At 40.0% G+C, this 25,718-nt stretch overlaps 1 protein-coding gene across 5 annotated transcripts in view; it reads right to left on the bottom strand.

Annotated features, from left to right (window-relative positions):
* Positions 1–25,718, bottom strand: part of LOC125450808 (tyrosine-protein kinase JAK2-like) — a 242,818-nt gene that overhangs the window by 114,638 nt on the left and 102,462 nt on the right. For all 5 annotated transcript variants that reach the window (XM_048527020.2, XM_059644500.1, XM_059644501.1 and 2 more), the window contains one exon: positions 21,455–21,710. In XM_048527020.2, the coding sequence (XP_048382977.1) occupies positions 21,455–21,674 (220 nt within the window). In that variant the 5' untranslated portion in view covers positions 21,675–21,710. The remainder of the gene's footprint in view (positions 1–21,454; positions 21,711–25,718) is intronic.

Below are 25,718 nucleotides of genomic sequence, written 5' to 3'. Positions count from 1 at the left end.
AAACCCATGCAGACACGGGGAGAATGTGCAAACTCCAGGCAGACAGTTGCCCAATGCTGGAATCGAACCCGGGTCCCTGGAGCTGTGAGGCTGCAGTGCTAACCACTGAGCTGTCCAATCTTTATTAAATCCCCTTAGTAACAGCCTGGCAAAATGTAAATGGCCCATTTGTTACTACTTTGCTTTATTCATTCTGATATAGAACCACCCACTTCTTGAGCTCACATCTTGGCAGCAACCATTTGTGTGGCACCTCAATGAAAATCCAAACATGCTACATCCAATAGTTCCCATTATGGAGCAGGTGATAGGGCTGATTGAAGTAGTTAAATATTCAAAACACTCAAAGGGATGAACATGACCTCTCTTTCATAAAGCCATAGAGTCAATCATGAAATTGGATTTCCTAAGTTCGGCTTTGACACATCTTTAATTAAATATTTAAGCGTTGTTCAGACAGCAGATGCAGAGTTAACTGGCCTGTCATTCCTGATTCCTCTCTCCACACTTTCTTGATTGGGCGGGCATCGTGGTGCTACGTTTTCTGCTTAACAATCCACTGGAACCATTTGGAATCTAGAGAATTTTGAAGGATCACAACCAGTCTGTCCAATATATCTGCAGCCACCGCATTTAGAGGCTGAAAATGTAGCCCTTCAAATCCAGGAAATCAGTTGGCTTTTAACCCCGTTAATTTTTTCACTACTGTTTCATTACTAATGTTAATTACTTTATGTACTTCACTGGACTGAGGTTCTTGTTTTTCTAGTACTTCAGGCATGATGATCATGTCTGTTACTATAAAGACTGGCAGAAAATATTTAACATCACCACCACTTCCTGATTCTCGACTGAATTTTAAGCCACTACTAACAACGTTTTGTAACTTTGAAGACTGAAGCACAAGAAACCCAAATTAGAAAGGGAATAAGTTAAACGTGGAAAGGAAACCATTTTGGATATTTTGCACATCAGTCTTGATGAGCGCAAGGTGAAACACTTCAATTTTGACATCTGCATTTAGTAATGCTTATGTTCTGTACCATGTACATTGTCCATTAGAATTTAAGGGGGACACATTTGATTTTGCTGCTCTCTTCCTTATTACAAAGATGTGAAGCTGTGAGTTCTTCCTTCCTGGTCCCAGGTCCCTCAAATGGACAACTAATAAGGCTAGCTCTTCAGGCACCTTGCACAGCATTTCATCAGCCTACTATTTAATGAATATTTCTCACTTAAGGCTCTCAATTAGTGTCCGGGTTGGAAGACCCAGGCCTTCTTTCCTTGGAGTTAAATCAAGCGAAGGCGGGAAGGGAGTGGGGTCCACCCCTGCATCCCATCTCCAACATTACTTCTCCCTACTCCATTGTCCTCCTCCAGGCTTGGCACTGGTCTGTTTTTAAATTCCACCCTTAAGAGAAAACAACCTGATCAATTTTCAGGAACTACATAAATAGTCCCTTGCAGCAAGTAGGAATAATACCATTAATTTTCCTCTCACCACCTCATACTGCCTCCATGATTAAAACATTCCTCTATGGGAACAGAAAACATTCAAGGTTATAAAATGAATTTATTGCATTTCTCGAGCTGACGGTCACCTAATAAAGTAACAGAATGAAGATTAAATCATCTACAGCAAAGTGCCTGGCACAGCAATATTACAACAGGGAAAACACCTATTAAGTAAAGTATTTCAATATATATTCTGAAAACATCATGCACACAGTTATTGGTCGAGGTGACTAAGATCCTTACAGAACCTCTTTCCTGTCGTGATGCAACCACAATAAGAGAAGGAGAACACAGTGTGAAAAACTGAAAGAGAGCAATGCCACTGCAATTTTCTGCATTTGTTTTCTCTGTTGTGCCCAAGAAGGTGGAAACAAGAACAGACTTGGAAAAATGCAGATGATTGCAGGATTGGAAATAAGAAAAGGCAACCATGCAGACTTTAAGAAAGGGAATGCCGTCCTGCCCACTTTTTCCCCCCCCTGAAAACAGGGACAGAAATGCTAACCGATTACCAATGTTAACCAATAACCAATCCTACACTTTCTTTATAACGGTTGATAACTCATCCTCTGGGATAGCTGAAGAGTGCTACTGTTAACATCAAAAGCAAATAGTCTGATGTCACAACAGAATATCTGGAAAACTGATTAAGTATGATGAAAATAAAACATGGTCCAATTAGGCTTGCCCTCGTCCATTAAATTTTGAGATTTATAAACAGAATACCATGAGTAAATGCAATGACCTCAGGGTGAGAGATTATTGGGAATACATCCCATTGATTTCTATATTTCTATAAATTAAAGTCCTTTATCTGCCTACACATAGGTATGCAGACACTGCCTTAAAACTTGCTGCCCAACTAGAAATTAGGTGTAAAACTTTGCAACTCCTTATCTTCCTACACATAGTTATGCAGGCACTGCCTTAAGCTTACTGACTGAATAGAAATAGAGAGATAAACTGTGCAAATCTTTAACTTCCTGCACAGGGGTATGTGGAAACTGTCTCAAATAAAGTTAAGTGAGGAGCATGTGTAAAGGTGTGAGAATTCTGAAGTATGTAACTTCTGTTTCTGACAAAGGGGCCAGGGCATTGACTTTGTTCAAGCCAGACACTTCGGCGGCTTGAAATTACATTCTGCCACTTCGGCAACTTGAAATTGCATCCTGTCGTTAGCAGTCACTTCGTGAACGATCGATACTATATCCTGCTCTCTTTATGTTTTCGATGTAGTAATTATTTTGTATCATGTCTGTTGTAGTGATTGTTTCACGGTCTCATGCCATTGTGAGATGTAAAATTGTTTTATGTATTATGCACTTGATAAGGTACAGAAAGCGGGGACTGTCCACTGCTCGGGGAGAATTGCTTACGAGACTCTGCACTCTGTGCTGGGTTGAGTGCAGTGATCCTCCACAGCTTGTACTTGCTTTGTAATAAAGGATTTGTGTTTTTCTAAACAGGTCAGTGTCTTGCTATTGCAGCAAGTCCGTGAGGGTCTCCGAAAACGAACCTAACAAGGGAACATTCAAGAAAATACTGCAACAGAAAGAAGAAAAACAAATGGAAAACACCCCAATTAGTGGGAGGGTGGTTGGAAGGGTAGCAAAGCAGTAAGGAGAGTAAATTAGCAAGAGACAGAAAGAAAATAAATCAGCTCCAATTAGTTTTAACTAGAATCATTTCCCATGAAAATATAATCAATCATTTCTTTGAAATTACTGAAAACTTCACATTCTATTCCCTTTTACAAGAAACATACAAAGTTCTAGGAAAACCCTGCACTGCTAAAACATTTTGAAAGGGAAACTGACAAAAAAAACTTAAAACAACATAAATTTCTAGCTCTGATGGGGCTTTGGCTGTTGGGTAGTGTGTCCTGCATTGCCTCATTTTGGGAATGCCCATCAGATCACTCAGGCACTCGACAAACCAGCTGCAGACTTTTCTTCGATGAAAGAACCCTGGGAACAGAAATCCCATGCAAGAACACTTACTTGTGCATTAGAGAACGACTGCTCTATTGAAAGATTCTTACAGTTGGAATTTATTCCAATGACTTCATAATCTAATTGCTGATATTATATTTAGTACTTCTCGTATTATTTGTTGCATCAAGGACTTTCTACGAACATGAAAATACACTGCACTGGGCAAGCCCATTTCACTTGAGGCAGCTGGTGAGCTACAATTGCTCTCCACAGTCGTCAAGTAAAAAGTCTTTTAAAAAAACAAATAAGGTGAACTTCCAATTCTTTAGTGCTGTTAGTATTCCCTAATGGCAAATATATGACCATCGGGCAAACGAAGGGCAGTGCACTGCTGCAGTCTCCACTCAAAGCTCTCTCAGCTGACATGTCAGGCTCAACCTTGGGCTCATGTCCCTCAACGGTGCAACTCTCTCTCATACACAAGAGTCCAATTAACTAAACCTAAATTGGCACCACAAAAGATCAGCTTTAGTATCCTTACTAAAATTACTAACAAGAAATTCACAACGTCTAATTTTCTTGTTTTACTCTTCAATACTATCATTGCTTTCTTTGAGATATTACTAGTGGCCGTCTCACCATAAAACAGTCCTCTCTGAAAACCCTACAACACTATATTTACACCTGAAAGTCATTAATTATCTAATGCTTTACTGACTTTGGCAGCTAAACTAACTGATTTACAGGGTGTTTTAAAAAAATTACCAGAGCTTTGCTTGCATTTTACCATTTGCTTCCCAAGGTAATTAAACTTCCAACATGACCAATGCATCTCGAAGTATAGCACAAGTCCAATGAAGCATGTTCAATAACTGGAACTAAGCATGATCAACAAGTGTAATTTGTTAATGTTTTATTGAAATTGAAAAATATTCTATGTGTTGATAAAAGAACTGTCATCAAATTCCTTTAGGGTAAAGATATCAAAACATTAACACATCAGAGTGATAATTTTAGGCACATAAAGAAAGGTAAGCAAATGTGACATCACAGAAAGGGTAGAATATGAAAAACAAATCACAAATACATTTAACATGGAAAATTCGACACAAAAGGAATTTCAGCATTTTTTCCTGAGGTCCTGGAGTTACTTTTAAAAATGACTTTACAATGACTGTGAACCAAATGCCAGGATAAAGTTCAAAACAACACAACTTATTACTTTGTTCTTGAGACCATGTGATGAAAAATGTGATATCAAGAAATGGCTGATATACTAGATACAGCCATCACAAAAGTGGCCTGAAGATGTGTTGGCTATAGAGTTGTGCTCCAGAATTAGTCATGCCCCTAGCCAAGCCTTTCCAGCAGCGCTATAACACTGGCATTTACTTATTATTGTAGAAATTTCCCAAGAACGTCGTGTGTATAAAAACAAGACAAACTGAATTTCGCCAAATACGAATGCATCAGTTTTCTCTCAATCAGCACTAAAATGCAGGAAAGAGTTATCATGCTATCAATGGGCACTTACTCAAAGAGTTCAGTTGATCTGCGATGCAGAGTGATGCCAATAGTGTGGGTTCAATTCCCACACTGCCTGAGGTTACCATGAAAGACCCTCCTTCTCAACCTTTCCCCTCGCCTGATGAGTGGTGAACCTCAGGTTAAACCACCACCAGCCATCTTCCTCTAAAGAGAGAGCAGCGGCATGGTCTGGTAAGGCAACAGTGATTTTTACATTTTAGTCGAGCAGACATTCAGTTCACGAGTAAGGCGAGATGGGCAGCACCAACCCATGAAAGAGTACAAACTACACAGCTGTAAAATATGTCAGGACAGAAAGAAATAATAGAGATACAGGCCTGGGTCCAAAGCCAAATTCTTCAGACCAAATATTTTGGTTGGCTCAATTTAACAACTCACTTTTACTTTAACCAGGTTGAAATTTGCACTTAGAAATGTTATAGCTTACTTTCTTCAGAGCTCCCATTGCCTCACTGAACACACACAATGTTCACTGAAATCATAAACAGATGTTACATCTGCAATACAACACAGTGGGGGAATCGGCTCTCTCAAGGTGGTTATTTTCTTCCCATACTGTCAAGCTGATCAAAGCTGATAAAACTACTTAAAACAGATTAAAACAATCACAGTCCCTAACAATTGCAAAACTTGCTGACCTCACCATTTGCTATTGATGAATGTGGCAACCATCACTGCACAAGGATCACACAAGGCAACTGAATTTCCGATGGGTACAAAAAAAGACGGCTCAAAGCATTTTGAATTTTCACCATTGCTGAGCAAAGGGTGAAGCTAAATAAGGAGACTTGGGATCACTGAACAAAAAAGAGCAAAACATTGCAGATTCCAAAGACCAGAAACAAAGTTTTGAGATAAGTCAAAATGATAATTCATTTCATTTCCACAGATGCTGCCAGGCCTGGTAAGTCTCTTCAACACTTTGTTTTGTTTCAGATCTGCGATCACATTACGTCAAGAATCTCCTTAACAGCAAAAACAAAACCGGCTAAGATAATAAATAGTAGTCAGGAAAAAGAATGGGAAAGAAAGAAATGGGAAAGGTCAAGTTTTAATCCTTAGTCAGTGCGTAATTAATAAGATTGCAAAAGGGACAGTACAGTTGCTTCAAATATATCGTGTTAGCAAGACTAAATTCATCAAATTGTCCAAGTGACTTTAAGATCATTTGTTCACAATAAAAGAATCTGGAGAAAATATTTATTATATACCTAAAACATTTTAAACACAATTTTTTTCTGTTTTCTTTCTCTGCCAAGTTTACTTCCACAAAAAAGCATGGAGATGAAAGACATAGTTCAATAGAAGTTGTTTTTCCCCACAGGCTAAATAATCAGCATTTGGCTGGGCTAGATAATTAAGTGAAACACCTCACACCCTTTGTGTTGCAATATCCTTTGAATACAATTTGTGAACTAAAGGAGATAAAAACGGCCACAATAACACAGCGGATTTTTGAAACAGGAAAGCTCCGAGTCAGTCAGACAGCGCTAAAATGAAAACTTCCATTACTGAGGTGGAAAAGAAAGAAATGCCAATAGTGGGAAGACAATATGTTTCAATCTTATATGATAATTCACTTGCATTGACTGGCAAAGCATAGCTTTACATGATTAGGCAAAAGGTAGGCTGCATGGTCTTCTGTATGTTCTCCTTATTGTGAAATAAAGCAACTCAACAATTCATTTTTAACTTCATCTCACCAAGTGTTTTGCTGGGTACATGTTTGGAAGGATTGAAAACAAGTAATGTCACATCCAGGTCATAACTGTGCCATCATGCCAGTAGATAAAGGGGAGAATGAAATTATTCCCACAAAACTAATATACCCAGATCACTCATAAGAACAAATGTTGCCCTTTGAACAAGTAACAGAGGCTGAGAAATGCACGTTTGGTCTTCTATATGTGCAAAGATGACTGACAAAGAATCAGACAATAGACTTGTTAACAAAATTAAAATACATGATGTTTCAGTGACCATGGCAGCATGGCTACAAAATTGGCAAAGGAACAGAAAGCAGTTTGAGTCATAGTCATACAGTCAGAGGTCTACAGCATGGAAGCAGGTTCTTCAGCCCCACTTGCCCATGCTGCCCAGTTTTCACAGTTAAACTAGTCCCACTTGCCTGTGCTTAGTCCATATCACTCTATACCTAGCCCATCCATGTATCTGTCTAAAATGTTTCTTTAAAGACAAAATTGTGCTCACTTTCATGACCAGCTCTGGCAGCCCGTTCCACATACTCACTAACTTCTGAGTGAAAAATTGCCCCTCTGGACCCTTTTGTGTCTCTCCCCACTCCCCTTAAACCTATGTCCGCTAGTTTTAGACTCTCCATGGGGGAAAAAAAATATTGGCTACCTACTTTATCTATGCCTCTCTTGATGCTATAAAGATTACGCCCAGTCTCCTGTGCTCCAAGAAAAGGGTCCTGGCTTATCTAGCCAATACACAGTATGGAGCTGGTGGAACACAGCAGATCAGGCAGCATCTAAAGAGTAGGAAAGTCGACATTTCGGTCAGGACACTTCCTCAGAACTGAGACGGGGGAAGGGAGCTCTGAAATAAATAGAGGGAGGATGGGTGGGGCTGGGGAAGGTAGATGGGATGGTGATAGGTGAATGCAGGTAAGGGGTGGTGGGGATTGGTTACTGGGGATGGGTGGGATGGGTGGGATGGATTTAGTACTCTTTCTATTTTAATAATATCCTTTCTATAACTGGGTGACCAGAACTGCACACAGTACTCAGAATGTGGCCTCACCAATGTTTTACACAGCTGCAACTCAACGTCCCAACTCCTACACGAACAGCTCTGACGGTTGAACGCAAGCATGCCAAAAGCCTCCTTCATCATCCTGTATATCTATGACTCCACTTTCAAGGAGATATGAACTTGTACCCCTAGATCTCTTTGTTCTAACACTCCCCAGGACCCTACCATTGACCGAGTAAATCCTGCCTTGGTATGCCCCCACCAAAATACAACACCTTGTATTTATTTAAATTAAACCCCATATTGTGATGAATGGCTGTTTCTCAGATTGGGGATACCCATAAGTGCTGTCTCCCAGGAGTCAGAATTAGGACCACTGAATGTTGCCTCCAGACGGTTTCCTTGAGAAATGCTTGCATTGTGCTTTGGAACATAAAAAGAATCTGGTCACGGGTAATGTGGTATTGGAAGATTTAACCTAAGTTCTTCATTGCTTTCCACATAAAGCACATTCACAAGTACATCTGGCATACCACTAAATCATTTGGTAACAAACAGTAGCATGCTTCGATGCAGACGAGACAATACTCAGGAAATTGAATGTACAAATGATGAGGATACCGAGAGAATTCAGGAGAACATGGGCAGATGTATGAGAGGTATACTTTAAAACCAAAGTAGCATTTTGAGTGGATGAATGAATAGAGGCAATATGAACTAAACAATTGTGCAAAAGAGCCAAGATTCAAATCTAGACTCAAAACTTTAACTCTGTCTCTCTCCACGGATGCTGTCAGACCTGCTGGGTTTCTCCAGCAATTAGTAATATGATAAATTATTAATGAGCTTGTCCTGGGCTGTAACTAAAAAAAATTGAAAAAGTTGTACGACTAGTCTTGAGGGCAGTTAAAAAAGCATCTAGGATCCTTGGCTTTTTAAAACTCAGACAGCGTAACGAAGCAAGAAAATTGAGATCAATCTGTAGAAATTATCGAACAAACTTCATTTGGGGTTATCTTCCTAAAGTCAGTATAGGAGCTGAAGAAGTCACATTTACTCCACTATTCAACAATACTGTGGTTCAAAGCCTTCTGCTTTCACATCAGCTTCCCATGCTATTCCCAAATCTATTAATTCCTTTCCACACTAAATTAACTGAGTATCCATGGAGGTACAGAATTGCCAAGATTTACGAGCGAGTGAATTTCTCTCCATCTCAGCCCAGCTGGGGCAAATATTTTCCCCACTTCCAATCTCTCTAGCTGCTTAAATACTTACAGGTTTCAGTTAGATCACCTGTCATTTTTCCTAAATTCCAACGAATGTAGTTCTAGTCTACCGAAACTTTTCCTCATAGGACAATCTTATCCTCACAGCAGCCAGTCCATTGTAATCTTCCCATTTAAGGTACGTATACTCTTCTTAAGGTAAGGACACCAAAAGGTGCACACTGCATTTACTAATGCCCTGCACAGTTGAGCTAAGATTTACTCATGCCTTTATCCTATTCTCTTTATAACAGAACTTAATACCTCATTTGACATCCTAATTGCTTGCTGAACTCACAATATTAACTCTTAGGTTTCTTTATTAATGAATCACAATGTTCTTCTGAATGCACACATTCCATTCAGAATTCATGGTTTTATACCATTCAAAAATTATTATTTTGTTTTTTCCTCTGCTAAGTGCATAACCTCAGAATTTGTATTCTGTCTATCCTGTTCTTACCCAACTCTATATTCACTACTTATTTTCCAAACTAATTCTGATTTAGCTGCAAACTTCAATATGTTATTCTTGGTGTCATCTAAGTCATTAGAGATTTTCAATGGTTAAGGCTTAATGTTGATCTTGCAGTAACCCCCAAATTACAGAATGCTAACTCAAAAATTCCCACTGTTTTCTTTCCATTAACAAATCTTCAATCCTGTGACTAGATTACTCCTAATGTCTTCTGTTTTAATATGTGGTAACCTTGTGTGATACCTTGTTGAATGCTTTTCTGGAAAACTTAAACTACAGCTGTCCTTTGTGCAGCTGAACAGAGTTTATGCTGCATCATGTGACAGATTTTGCTTGTCACAAATCCATCTTCAATCTGGAGATTCAGAGGACCTGCTAGTGGGGTGGCGAAAACCACTTACTAGTCTAACTAAAACAGGCCCTTATAAGAAGTTTATTGAATAGAGGGTCAGTTAGCTCAGTTGGCCAGATGGCTGGTTTGAGATGCAAACTGATGCCAACAGAACGGGTTCCCATATCAGTTAAGGTTATTATGAAGGACTCTCCTTCTCAATATCTTCCCCCTGCACTGACCCTCAAGTTCAACCATCACCAGTTGTCTTTTCTAATGAGAGCAGCCCTAAGCTCTGGCAAGACTATGGTAACTTTACCTTTTACATTTATTAAATGCAAGGGTCTAGTTACAGGTCACATAGATACGTTAGACATTGTTGCAAGGATTATGAGGAGAATCTAAATGTGGTTTGGACTCAACTGGGTTCGTAAACTGGTCTACCCACAACTCCATATCAGATTATTATTTTGGGTAGTACATATGGTATTCCTGACACTTAATCTTTTCAAATTATATACAACATGCACTGGTTTGTCCTTACCCATCTGAGGAGCAACACCCTCAAAAGAACAAGCAGAATTTTGAAATGCCATTTTCCTTTCATAAATTCATTTTGACTGTGCCTAATCATATTATGATTTTCTAAGTTAATAAAATGTGAGGCTGGATGAACACAGCAGGCCAAGCAGCATCTCAGGAGCACAAAAGCTGACGTTTCGGGCCTAGACCCTTCATCAGAGAGAGGATCTAGGGTCTAGGCCCGAAACGTCAGCTTTTGTGCTCCTGAGATGCTGCTTGGCCTGCTGTGTTCATCCAGCCTCACATTTTATTATCTTGGAATCTCCAGTTCCCATTATCTATGATTTTCTAAGTGTCCTGTTTCCGTAACAAACTCGAGCATTTTGCCTCCTACCGATTTTACGCTCACTGGCATAAAGTTTCCACTGTCTCTTCCTTTCTTAAATGGTGTTATGATGTCTGCTACTTCCCAGTTTTGGGCACCACATTTTGGAGAAATGTCAAATAGAAACAAAAAGTGCTGCAGAAATTCATTGGCTCTGGCAGCATCTATGGAGACAGAAAGATAGTTAATGGCTTGTATTGTTCAGAAGAATCATTGGGCTCAAACCATTCACTGAGTTTCTCTCTCAACTGCCAAACCTGCTGTGTTTCTCCATCACTTTCAGTTTTTATTTCAGATATCTGACATCCTCGGTAGTTTGCTTTTATTGGAGAAATGTCATGAAGAGTGGGGAGGGTTTTACTAGGAGGGTACAGACTTCGGGAGACTAGGAAAAACAAGGATTGTTTCCAGTAAGAGCGTTAAGCAGCAAGTTTGCACAGATGCTCAAAATTCTGAAGGATTTTGATGGGTGAGATAGGGAGAAAGTGTTTTCAGTGGTCAAAGAATCAACAAGAGAAATACAGGTTTATGATATTTGACAACAGAACCAGGGAAGAGTGGAGCTGAAGTGGTTTCATGCAACAAGTTATTTTAATCTGGAACACACTACATGAAAGGCTGGTGAAAACAGGTTCAAAAGTAACTCTCAGAAAGATACATTCAAGTACCTTAAGGGAAATAACTATAGAGTTATGGGCAAAGAGCAGACAAGCCAGTAGACAAATTGGACAGCTCTTTCAAAAGAACCGACTAGATTGATGGGCTGAATGGTCTTCTTCTATAATGGCACTGCACCTAAAGAAATGGTCAATGACAGTCAAATCTGTCATGGTGAAACATCTCACCTGGGAACCATTCAAAGAACAGACCTCAGATTGGGTCAGGAGCCACATTATAATGGCATATCAGGCTAGATTGGTGAACACATTAAGTGTCAAATGCAAGTACCATTGAAATGTTTGGGACATTCATAGCATTGGCATAAACTGTGTCAGAATAGACAATTACTGGACACAATATTGCAGCCACAGGAAATACGTCCTTTCTTCAATCATTCAGATGCTTCAATATCTAAATTACCGAGTCTCCTCTTGTTTGAGAACGAAGAGAAAAACTATTCGCGTATTTTAAAGAAGGCCTTTCACATCCTTACAATTTTTAAAGTGTCCCAGTCAACGATACAGTTATTTGGCACACACTCTGGCAACTAATCTTTTGTACAGAATTATACCACAAGTCACAGTGAGATTAAATGAGAAGTTAATTGTCTGCTAATATATGGTATTGGCTGAGCGATGATTATTGGCCAGAATATCAGAAAACCCCACCTGCTTGTATTTGAAAACTACCCTGCCAGATTTTAGGAATGCCTACGGCATCTAATTTAAAGTTATTATGCAAACACAGATTTTATCCTCATTCATTCTCAGTCCACTGGTATCAGTGGCAATTGTCATTTATTGTTCACTCCCAAATGCCCTTGTGAAGATGGGTCGTTGACTTACTCTGATGCAATTTGGGAGGTGAAGATGTTTCTACAGAGCTGGTAAGAGTATAGATCTGCATAGTATAGTATTGACCTTGTGATAATGAAGGAAAGCTGATTCATGTCCAGTTACGATGGGATCACTTCTTCAGAGTGGTAAAGGCAGCGTGTTTGGGAAATGTTATCAATTAGCAACTTGCTGCAGTGCATCCTGTTTATAGCACGTACAGTAACCACACTGAGAGAAGTGGTGTGAGGGGAGGAGGGATACATAGGCCAGTGAGGTGTAGGTGATATTAAGCAACTGCTTTGTTCTAGATGGTAAAGCTTGTTGAGAGCTGTTACAACTGCAATATCCAGGCAAGCAGAAAACTCCCGACTTGTGTTTCATAGATGGTAGAGAGACTTAGCTTTCTAGAAAGTGAGCCATTGGAACCAAATATCAAGCTTCTGACCTGCTCCAGCAGCCATGACATTTAGGTGACCAGCCTGCCTGCTGGTCAATGATAATTCCCAGCATATTAGTGCCAGAAAAAGCAATAAGAGTAATAGTATTGAATATCATCAGGTAATCAGTTAGGCTTTCTTTGGTTGTTGATCATACACGAGAAATGCAAATGTTTACTGGCCCTATTAACAGAGTCATGTCAGTTACTGGTCCTTGAGTAAAAGTGATTTTGGATACAGTTCTGCAGGTCATGGCAACTGCAACATTCATATTTCTGTGCATTAGATATAAAATTTCCTTTTAAAATTTTGCAATTCCAGCAGGTCAAAATACCAACTTTTATTTGCAGGAGGGCTTGAAAAAAAAAGTGCACTTCATGACATTAGCCCACAAGTTTTTATGCAAATATGAATTTCATCGTGCAAATGGAAAATGAATTTTTGTTTATATTGAGCACAAGGATACAAGGCATGATGATGTTTTCCTGGAATGTCACCTAATGAACATTTATTTATGCAATGATACCTATCTACATCAAGTGAATTTGGTCAGTTATACCTCAGTTATAAGTTATTCTCTCTAAAAACAAATTGCAGACATTACGATCTTTTTGGCATTTGCATCTCTCCATCAAAATATTACTTTCACCTTTTCAGCACCTTAATTCTTATAAACAATATGGGTAGTCTTATAGCAATGGAATTTCTGCTGAGAGATAGAAACAGGTCAGAAATATTAACCTTCATCTTAATCTAGGAGCAGGAGTAGGCTATTTAGCCCCTCCAGCCTGATTTGCCATTTAGTATGAGCATAGCTCACCTGATTACAGCCTCAACTCAATTTTCTTGCCAGTCAGATTTAACCCTACACTCCATAAAAACCAAAAGAACAGCAGATGCTGTAAATCAGGAGCAAAAACAGATGTTGCTAGAAAAGTTCAGCAGGTCTGGCAGCATCTGTGAAAAAAAATTAGAATTAATGTTTCGGGTCTAAAGACCCTTGCTCAGTCACTGGACCTAAAATGTTAATGATATTTCTTCACAGATGTTGCCAGACCTGTTGAGCTTTTCCAGCAACTTCCGTTTTAAACCCTATACTCCCTTGGCAACCAAAAATTAAACCAACTCAGCGTTGCTCTCTGGGGAAGGTAATTCCTAACTAATAAAATGTATAAACCTTTCTTCTTCTCAGTTTTAAAATTGATGGCCCTGTGTCCCTTGGTCAGACTAGACTTCCTCCCATCCTTCGGTATTCAGCCTATTAAATCCCCTCAAAGTCATACTTGTCTTATAAGGCCAGCTCTTTAATTCCAAACTGTGCATTGGCCCAACTTACCCAACTTTTCCTCAAAAAATAATCTACATCTAAAATCACTTCAACACCATGAGTTAACATTCAGTGAACTGCTTTCAATGCAATTTTATTCTTTAAGCAAAGAGACCAAAACTATATGCAGCATGCTAGATACAGTCTCACTAAGGCCCTGTACAGTTGCAGCAACACTTGCCTACTTTTGTCAAATACCCACAACATTCCATTTCCCAGAAAATAATGCATCACGTGACCATTTGAATTTACTGTAAATGGTATTCTGTGCAACTGTTGGGTGGCATGCCACTGAATCAAAGAGAACAGGGCTTTGGAATTACAAGGAAGGCTGATGTGTGCTTGGTTACATAATTTAAACCATAGCAGAAGTAAGGACCAAGGTTAAAAGCAGCTGCTCCAAAGGCTTCCACTTAGCCAACAGACACTCACTGTTGGGTTCAGGCAAATACCATGACAGTGGTGGTATCACTAGGGAACAAAATGCCAACATTAAACTAATGCTTTGAAGGGAGATAGGAGAAGGGGCTTCGAGGGGCAGTAGACTCAACAAGGGATACAATCAAGAAATCATAAGTAATTGGAACAGAAGTAAGGTTTTTGATCCCTTGAACCTGCTCTGGTTTTCAGTAATATTCTCCCTCATAGAAGGAATCAGATACATCTTCTTGTAGCATCCCTATCCACACAATGTCAAAGAATCTATTGATCAGTCACTAACTTGAATATTCTCAATAAAAAATTTATGAAAAAATTCATAACCCGTGGTAAAAAAATTCTCCAAGTGTTCACGACCTTTTGGGGTAAAAAGATATCATCTTGGTCTTAAATGGCCAAAGCCTTATTCAAAGACAAAGGCTCCCCAGTGCATGGCTCTCCAGCCAGCAGAAATATTGAACAGAATTTCCTCAATTCTTAGAGGTGGCTCTGGAAGTGGAAAATGGCCAGGCGCCTCAGAACCTGGAATTAGCCCAAAGCTGGGTTTGGAACTCAAATGGCAACATTCAGTTCAATCTCAACATCTACTGTGTCAAACTTCTCAAAAAGAGTTTTACTTGCTGAATCTTGATTTCCTTAGTACATTTATATTCACTTATTTGTTGAAAGTTTATTCCACAAGTATTGCAGTTAATGTTACTCTCCATCAACCAACATTTTTGTTTAAACTGGAACAGTCATTCCCTGTATGGGCTGAATAATACAGATTTGACCATACTTTATATTTGTCTTCATAGTGAAAGACATGAAAAATATTCCAGATGAGATCACCTCTCATTTTCTTATATTCAAGTGAGCAAAAGCCTCGTCTATACAATATCTCTTCTCAGTACGATGCTGACCCCATGAATCAATCTGACAAAACTTTCATCCCACTCTCATTCCTATGCAAGACTTTCAAAACTCTACAAAGCCCTACAGCTAAAGTATCACCATGGCCTAAATGAAGGCAGTGAGGCTTCTTTAATCCAACAATCTGTTCCTTGTTTTCCTGTCTGCTTGTCATATAATTGAACTTTCTGCAACTTATGTACAAGAACACCCAGAAATCCCACACATTATCAACATTTTTCAGTCACCAAATATGTTCTATTTTTCCAATCGAAGTAGATAACTCCACATTTCCCCACGATGTTTTAAAGAAAACGTCCAATGTCAACACTACGTGCTGCTGCAGCCGACATACATGGCCTCAATGCTTACTTTACTAAGAAATTTTATATCATTACAAATTTGGATACATTCCACTAAGCTCCCTCATCCAATCATAACCTTGGCTGACCCTTGCAACACTCCTCCAGTTAGAGGCTTCCAATGGTAAAATGACCCACGTATTCTTAGTTAATAAAATGTGAGGCTGGATGAACACAGCAGGCCCAGCAGCATCTCAGGAGCACAAAAGCTGACGTTTTGGGCCTAGACCCTTCATCTGATGAAGGGTCTAGGCCCAAAACGTCAGCTTTTGTGCTCCTGAGATGCTCTTGGGCCTGCTGTGTTCATCCAGCCTCACATTTTATTATCTTGGATTCTCCAGCATCTGCAGTTCCCATTATCACATATTTAACGTCCTGAAAGCAAAGACTAAGAATAAACCTCAAACCCTGAGGCATAATTTTGCATCATCACTTCTTCTGTTACACCTTTTAAAAAAAATCCAGGCATACCACATTCCTTATCCTCCCATCTTAATGTCAAACAACTTTTAAGAGGCTTGCCAAATATTCTGACAACAAGTCACTGGGTTTAAAACATCAACTCTGCTTTTCTCTCTATAGATACTGCTAGACCTGCTGTGTTTCTCCAGCACTCTGTTGTGACCAAACAGGATTGCTTTCCGAGTTGACTCTGCTAACCATATTATGAACTTTTAAATGTGGTCTGGCCATTTCCCTAATAGTTAATGAGCATTTTCTCAACGACTAATGCCACATTTACTGGTCTTTAGTTTCCTACATTTTTCCCTTTTCCTTTCTCACATACAGGGTTACTGCTGCTGCCTTTCAATCTACCGAAACTGTCTAGAATGCAGGAAATTTTAGAAGATTAAAACCTATATATCCACAAGGACTGAAATCACACCCTTTAAAATTCTAGGTTGTCAGCCATTAATTCTATCAACCTGCTGGCCTTCCATCATGTTTCCAACACTCACTCTTTCCTCACATTAATTTCTTTTTAACCTCCTCACTTGTAACTCTTAGACAAGGACTCAAACACTGCTACCTCCAGAATTTTCAAATTTCTTCTTCTGCAAAAGTTGGTACAAAATACAGCCCAATCTTTATTCTATGGCATGTGTTAGAATGCAGAGGCTGGTTAATCAAAAATGCCTGTTAATGGAGGATTACATTTACTGATGGAATACAGGCTAATACACATATAAATATACATAATAAATTAATGTTCGGGCAGTCAGGAATAAAAAAAAGTGTTCTGTTTACTTGTAATCCTTAACAGTACATTTAAAAAATCAAAGTGCAAGCTAGTTTAGTTTACAGAAGCAATGCACCTGCATAATTTGCACACCCAAGTCTCTTTCTCTGTTTAATACCAGATTCACTACAATAACCAGAGTAGAATTCAATAAACATTGCCAATTTGAGTCGGTTTTCTCTGCATCATGAATTTGATTAAGTGTTAGATTAAGTTCAGAAATCAATTTTTGTCAAGAAAAAGTCATGTTACCTTCACGATTAGGTGATTTTGCTTTATGGATATACCTAACTTTCAAATGACATTAAAACACACAAGCTATTCATCTGGAAATGCACACAGTTCAGTTAAAAACTACGTGACATCTTTTGCTAATCAAAATGAACACTGGGCTAGGCATAAGGGCATCCTCTGAGCGTTTCAAAAAACATTTACATTTGGCACCATTGAGCTGCTCTATCTTAGTACAGTAGTGTTTTTGAATAGATTTATTGATTCAGAGCCAACAAAAACATTTCAGCAATTTTTCTTTTTGACCTCTGACAGCATTGGCTCATCCATGATATGACTTGGCTTTGCATCAAAACTTTCCAATTTTCATCCATTTAAATACATCTCAATATGTAAATTTCCTATTTTAGTGTCAACTTTTTTGTGCCTCTCACTGGCTTTTCTGGAGTTCATTGGATGCCATTATGATTACGTGCCATTGTGACAGGATGGGAGTTTATAGTTTATGCATTGAAAATAAAAGTTGTAATGATGGCTACAAACATGAAGGGCTCCAAGCAGCTTTACTAGAAGCTTGCCAAACTGTACTGAGATTACCTGAAAAACATTCGGATTCTGGAAAACTTCTGAATGGCTTCTAGTTGCTAAACTGATGTTTTGCACTGAGAAAGGGTCGTAAATTGAACTTAGTGAAGAATTTCAGTTTGTTATATACCAGATAAAATAAAGTTTCATTTGTCCTTTTAATGTTTCTATTATTTGGCTGCTCCCAATGATAATTTCTCCTGTCTCCATCTCTTATGATGGAGAACAGCTAAGAGGACGACAGCAAATATGAGGTTTTATTTGTCACCCCTCTACTTCAAACAATCCCACATAGCTGTTCCTGAATGAATCACTGATGACGACACAGTCCTCCATTGTCCAATGCACTGAACTCAAACATTAACAGTTCAGAGTCAGACCTGCTCTGCATGCCTTTAAAAATGACAGTCGGGTCCCAGTTCCAGAATCCCTGTGCCGCAATTCAGTTTTTGTCAACTTTGACTGATGTGAGATAATGTGAGCACAATTGCAGCACACATACTCTTGCCAACAGCTAAGCAGTTGAAAGTCTACCGCCAACCCCCTCATTTTGTCAGAGGTAGGTCTTTCAGTTAGTAAATGTAGTTCATAGGCACATTGACAAGTTGTAAACCACAGGGAAAACCCAGTTCTGAGCCTCAAACAAGAATCAGTGAGTCCATTTAAATATGTTAGTTGTCTTACAATCTCAGAGTTGTTAAATCACAGGCACTCATAATATCATTGTGAGAGCTTTTATTCACCTCAGACCTTATTATTTATCTAACAAACACATTGGCAGGGAAAAACACTTCAAAGAAATAGTGACCATTAAAAAGTGATAGAGATAGATACAGAAGAAACCCAGCAAACCATCAGACAGACAGTCGCACCAACACTAAGCAGGAAAAAGGAAGAAAACACACTCAATACACAAGAAAGGAAAGTCCTAAAAGGACTCAAAAAAGATAAAAACATTGTTATCCAACCTGCAGACAAAGGATGCTTGACAGTCATTTTAAACCGAACAGACTACATTGAGAAAGTGAACGCACTGCTTGCGGATACCGACACTTACCAACAGGTGGTGATAGACCCGACCCCACAACTAGAGAACCGAATCACAGCCTTATTCAAAAAACTTCAAAAGTCTGGAGAATTAAACAAGAGAGACTTCCAAAAAATGAAACCAGATGGATCCAACACGCCACGCTTCTATGGACTACCAAAAATTCACAAACCAGGAGCCCCCCTCAGACCCATAGTGTCACTACCTGGAACACCAACCTACAGATTAGCCAAGGAACTACACCAAAGACTGAAACACCTAGTAGAAGACTCCCACCACTCCGTTCGCTCCACCCAAGAATCCCTGAACACCAAAGACACCAAGATAGAAGAGGATGAAATAATGGTCTCCTTTGACGTAACAGCCCTGTTCACATCCATCAACATCAACCTGGCCAAAGAAACACTGACTACACTATTAGAAGAACCGAAGACACATACACCAGACACCACCAACCTCATCAGCAAGGACAACATCATCAAGCTAGTGGACCTATGCCTCACCACCCACTTCACTTTCAATAACAAAACCTACAGACAAACCAACGGTACACCCATGGGATCTCCGATATCAGGGTTCTTAGCAGAGGCAGTAATGCAGAGACTCGAACAAACAGCTCTGCCAATCATCCAACCCAAACTTTGGGTCCGCTATGTGGATGACACCTTTGTCATCACTAAACAAAACAAATTAGAGGAAACCTTCAAGACCATCAATAATACCCTTTACTGGCATAACATTCACAAAAGAGGAGGAAAACAACAACAAACTGCTATTCCTAGATGTCACAGTAGAGCGAACAGCCAATGGGGAACTTCAAACCAGCGTCTACAGGAAAACAACACATACGGACCAAATACTGAACTACAGGAGCAACCATCCCAACACCCACAAACGAAACTGCATTAGAACATTATTCCAACGAGCCACCATACACTGCAGCACAGAGGAACTACGCAGAGCAGAGGAAAATCACCTATACAGCGCATTCAAAAAGAACGGGTACCCTTTGAACACAGTCCGCCGATTCCTCAGCAATAAACCCAAACAAACAAACAAAACGGGCTCAGAAACCATAACCACTCTCCCCTACATCAAAGACATTTCCAAAATGACTGCCAGGCTACTCGGACCTCTGGCATCAGCGTAGCCCACAAACCCACCAACACACTAAAACAGCAGCTAATGAACTTAAAAGACCCTATACAGACAACAAACAAAACAAGCGTCATCTACAAAATACCTTGCAAGAACTGTGACAAACACTACATTGGACAAACTGGCAGAAAGCTAGCCACCAGAATACATGAACATCAACTAGCCGCAAAACGACATGACCCACTATCACTCATATCCTTACATACAGATAAGGAAGGACACCACTTTGATTGGGACAACACATCCATCCTAGGACAAGCCAAACAGAGACACGCATGAGAATTTCTAGAAACATGGCATTCCGATCGGAGCTCCACCAACAAACACATTGGCTCCAAATCAATCTACCATCCCCTGAGAAAAAGAACAGTAAATGACATCACCAATGCAGGAAATGACATCACCAACCCAAAGAAACCTAACCAGATAAATAGAAAGCCGGACATAACACCAGCGCTTCATCGGAGGCTCACTGATGATGTTACCTAGAATGGTGATGAAACGTCTGAAAACAAACCTTCCAGCTCAGCGAGCAAACTCACATCCAGAACCTCAACCTGAGCTACAAATCTTCTCAAAACTCGCCAGTGATAGAGATATTAATCCAGTAAAACCCGTACTCTTCTCTGCATTGCATTACTATTGCTTTCTGAGCTAGTTATATTAATCATTCTTGGAGACATTTACAACGAGTCCATCTTTCACACTGATTTTTTTGATTAAGTTGTCGAACGTTGTAGTTTTGAATGCCTCACCTCTCACCAGGAGAGGTTAATGCACTTAGACCTCAGCAAGCAGCATTTAGATAGAATGTGCCCTTTGACCTATGTCTATCAGCTTATAAAATCTGTTGTTTTTTTGTTTGGAAGAGTTGCTTTCACTGCCTGTGTATTGATTTACACAAATTTAAGAGATTTAAAATGGATAAAAGCTTCACCAGTTAAATACTGATTAACTGTTGTTAATTGACACTTTAAGGGGTTATGCACAGAACAGTCTATCCCCTCAAACCATGAAGGATCTTTCCAAAGCCTTTGCTTGTTGTGTCAGCTACATCATTTCAAAGACACTTCAGAAAGATTCTACGCTTCCATCCTCTCCATCCTCCCACCTTGGCTGCCAGCTCTGGCCCATCGCCAAAGACAATGGAGCTCACCTCCATCTTACCCCCAACATTACAGAATGAATATACAGTGGGTGGGGTCTCCTTAACAAATCCAGACGTACGGGGTTGGAGACACAGTTCCAGATGCCCACCTCCATGAAAATGAGGGTCAAAGGATTTTGTTCACAAATGGACAACTTCTAAAACTGGGCAAATATTTGGTAGCAACAATGCAAATACAGATAAGTTGAACACTGATATTCCTTGGAATCATCTTTTTTAGGAGAAATTGAAGTTTAGAATTTTCCCTAGCTTTTGACTAATCAGAGACAGAGTACACAAGTCATTTTGGTCCTAAAGGCAACCACCTTCCCAATATGAAAAAAAAATGCAACTATGTTAAAATACCTCGCAAATACATGTGCAAGTGTACTCACCACAGGCTTTGGCAGCTGCAATGCAAATCTCTTCTGCGACATATTTATCTGGTGGAAACGTTAGGGAGTTGTTATCCTGTTTGCCGGGGATGGGATAAAGTTTTACTTGAAGTCCCGCTCCAGTCTGTTTGGGCGCCTGTGAGCTTTGATGAAGATCTCCATTTTGAAGTGGGGCTGACCCGGTGTCCATATCCGTTACTGTAATACAGGCCATCATCATGTAATGGCAGGCAAAGTTTCTTTCCTCACCTTACAACTGCAAAACATAAAAAGAAATAAAAGCAAATTAAAATATATGACAGAAAAAGGCAGGGTGGATTTTGAAATGTAGTGTGGCAGATATTTGAACTTGCAGTCAGTAATGTGTGAAAATGGCATTGCCGATTGGCCACGTTCAATGAAGTCTGCTTCTGTAACAGGCAGCAAACTCAAAACATTAATACAATCAGACAAAAAGGTGCAAATCCACACTCTCATTTCTCACACTTCACATTTAAGGCTGATATTTTCGCCAAAAAAACTTTGTTCATTAAATCTGTTAAAAGCACTGGCCTTAAAATAATTCAACCTCATTTGACAGAAAGTGCAATAGAATTCAACTTTTCTCCATGCAGTTTGTTCCACTTTGGAGGAACCTCAGCACAATTTCAAAAATCTTGAAATTCACAATCCTTATTCCATGTTGGGTGGGCATGTAGACTGAGAGATTCTGTACACCCACACAGCAGAATGCCTGAAAGTTCTTTCCCCATTGCACCTCTACGGTTGCCGAGCACTACCACATTCCTCAGCATCAAGTCCTAGAATATTGCAACATGACAGTTTTGAACACTCCAAAGACAACTCCTGTACTGGAAGTCTGGCATGTTTCTGACATGCCAAAGAGCTTCCTTCAACAAACTGACAGACCTCCAGCTAATTCTCAAAGATCTTTCCCACTACAGGGTGCCACAACATACTCTATCTTCCCTTCAGTCAGGTGTAGGCTACGATATTTTAAAACAATTTTTTCATAGTCATTGTCGGAGTTGCCCCGTGATCAGCTGACATGCAGAAATAGGACTGGTTCAGTCAATTTCCCCTCCTTGCTTTTCTCAAGCTGGAAATGCTCAGTCATACAGATGAAATTTCAGGCCAGCTATCTGCATCCAGTCCCTTAAGCTGGGGGTCAAATATTGTGCTGCTGATTAGAATTCATCAGCTGATGGTGTCAATATTCACACAACATAGAACTGTTATTGATAAACACCAAGATGAATAATGAGTAACAAGAGGATGAAAGATGATTGGGGGTATGCAGGAATATAGATTTGAGATTAAAATCAGATCAGCCATCATCTTATTGAATATTGGAGCATGTTTGAAGGGCCTACTCTTGTTCCTTGATTGTATGCCCGTAACTGTCACGAATGTTGGAATATGCCATCACCGAGACCAAAAACATCTCTTGATACAGTCTACTTTATCAAAGATAGTAGCTTAGCATGGACATTCCTGCCATTTCAACTAGTCGTAATTTCTTTTTAGGAAGGACAAAATACTGATTTACTAGAGGCAGGCGAATCAGGATGACGGAGGAATATTTTTCAAATGGCGGATAGGTTCAAGGATTTCCAATCCCATTTCAAGTCTTTCCAATTTTAACACTATGGGAAGTCCTTAATGAAGGACTTTTACAAAGCACTTTTGGTCCCTTTCCCTTCACCACATCGACGTTACCAATTTTGATCGGAGAAATAGATTTGTACAGTACTTCTGAAAAAGGAAGAGGTTAGAAAGTGTTGTTGCACAGAAGAGAACTAGATGTCCTTGTCGATAAGTCCCTGAAGGCTAACATGCAGGAGCAGCAAGCTATTAGGAAGGCTAGTGGAATGTTTTCTCTTATACTCTTGCAAATAAAAAAAAATCATGAAGGACTTTTCATAATGTTAAAAAACTGCAGGGCAATAAAAGAGTCAATAGAAGACAGTATAAGCCCTTGAAATCTCAAAACCTTGTGTAAACAGACAAACACATAATGAGACTTGCCCGAGAATCCACAAGTCCATAACCTAGGTAAAACACGAGCACCAGTGAAAGCACTGCCGAGTCGACAGCTCTGGCTCTGATTTCTACTGTCAATTGTGCAACAGGGCAATGGGGAGCAAGGGTGTGGGATAAAAACTGAAAGAAATGTGGATGCTATAAAAGCTCAGCAGGTCTAGCAGCATGTGTGAAGAAAAAAACAAAATCAGAGTTAACGTTTTGGGCCCAGTGACCCTTCCTCAGAACAGGGTATGGGATGTAGCCTGGAGTTGAGTGCATACCATGATGTCGGGAGTGTGAGTCACAGAGTCATACAGCATGGAAACAGACCCTTCAGTCTAACTTGTCCAGGCCAACCAGGTTTCCTAAACTGAACTAGTCCCAATTGGCAGGTGGTCGAAAGAGAAGTTGTTGAGGGTGAGGATAAGTTCGGCTAGGCGGATGAGGGTGTCGGTGGAGGGGGACTGGTCGGGCCTGCGGGACAGGAAGAAGTGGAGGGCCTTGAGGCCATCTGCATGCGGAATGCAGGTGTATAGGGACTGGACGTCCATGGTGAAAATTAGGTGTTGGGGTTGTCCCAATTGCCTGTGTTTGGCCCATAACCATTCTCAACCATTCATATTCACGTATCTATCCAAAATGTCTTTTAAATGTTGTAACTGTACTCAGCTCTATCACTGCCGCTGGCAGCTCATTCCACATATCACACCGGGTGGTGTGTGCAAGTTTCCCTTCAGGTCCCTTTTAAATCTTCACTTCTTACCTCAAACCTATTCTCTCTAGTTTGAGGGGGCTGGAAGGCCTCACCTTTCATATTTTAAATGGGACCAAGGCAGGCCTTTTAAATAGTTCCCCTCAGTGCATGACAGCCTTGCAGCTGCCTGAATCTTCTTTCACCGGTTGGCTGGCCCATCTGCAATCTGCACCGCCCCCTAGGCAACCAAGATCCCATGCTTCCTGAATCTGTTTTTCCTTAGGCGGGTACGCAGAGAGAGGGAATTGTGCAACTGCTGTTACCTGCCTCATTGATGAAAATCCAGGCTGAGGCTCATCATTATCATTATCATTATCATTCCTCAAAATATCGCTGCCAACCATGTCAGCAGTGACATTTGAAGTGGATGCTGGCAACCCTCCACTACCTCAGCCACATTGACTTGCCCATGAAGAAAGCTGCAGCTTTTCAAGCAATTACAAGGTCTTGATCTGCTTCAGGAAACACCGGGAACCAGAGCTATGAGTCGGAACCCGTCACCAGTCACTACACCCCACAACACAATGGAACAGTGGAAAACCACACTTCCCCTGAAATTTTTGATCCTTTCATGTTGATGTAGAGTCAGATTCATACAGCACAGTGACAGATCCTTCGATTTAATCCAGCCACTTCAACTAGGTTTCCTAAACTGAACTAGTTCCATTTGTCTGCGTTTGGCCCATATCCCTCTAAACCTTTCCTATTAACGCACATATCCAAATTTTTTTTGAGTGTTGTAATGCACACGCCTCTACCATTTCTTCTGACAAGCTGGTTCTATCTACACACTGCCCTGCCTGAAAACACTGCTTTTCAGGTCCCTTTTAAATTGTTCCTTTCTCACATTAAACCAGTGTCCTCTAGTTTTGGACTCCGCTAACCCAGGGAAAAGGCCTTGGCTTTTCAACCTATCTATGACCCTCATTTTGTTTAAAGTCTCTAATATGGTCACTCATCAGCGTCTTTCACTTCAGGGAAAGTGTCTCCGCCTTCCGAGCCTCTCCTTATCATTCGATCTTTCCAGTTTTGGTAACGTCCCTTTTAGTATCCTTTCCAAAGGAACAAAATCCTTTCTGTAGCAGGGCAACCAGAATTATACACAGTACTCCAAATCTGGTCTTACCAATCTCTTGTACTGCTGTAACATGATGTCCAAACTCCGGTACTCAATGGTCCGACCGATGAAGGTGACTGCCAAATGCTTTCTTCACTATGTTTTCTACCTGTGGCACCACTTTTAAGGAACTAGGCACCTCCAGCTCTAGGATTCTGCTTGACAACAGTTCCCAGTGCAAAGCACTTTATACAGTATTTTGAAGATCAGTTACTCGTTTAATAGGCTAATTGACTTCAAACATTTGAAACATCTGGAACATTTGAACTTTTGCTTAAATAAAAAGTAGCATGAATTTCAAATCTGCCCCCCTCCCGATCCCCTTTGCTCACTCACTTAACCTATTATACGTAGTTTCATTTCCTCTT

The sequence above is a fragment of the Stegostoma tigrinum genome, chromosome 3, assembly GCF_030684315.1.
Source record: "Stegostoma tigrinum isolate sSteTig4 chromosome 3, sSteTig4.hap1, whole genome shotgun sequence".
Taxonomy (NCBI): Eukaryota; Metazoa; Chordata; class Chondrichthyes; order Orectolobiformes; family Stegostomatidae; genus Stegostoma; species Stegostoma tigrinum.
The sequence above is the reverse complement of the archived record's forward strand: the minus strand, read 5'-3'. Positions and strand labels throughout refer to the sequence as shown.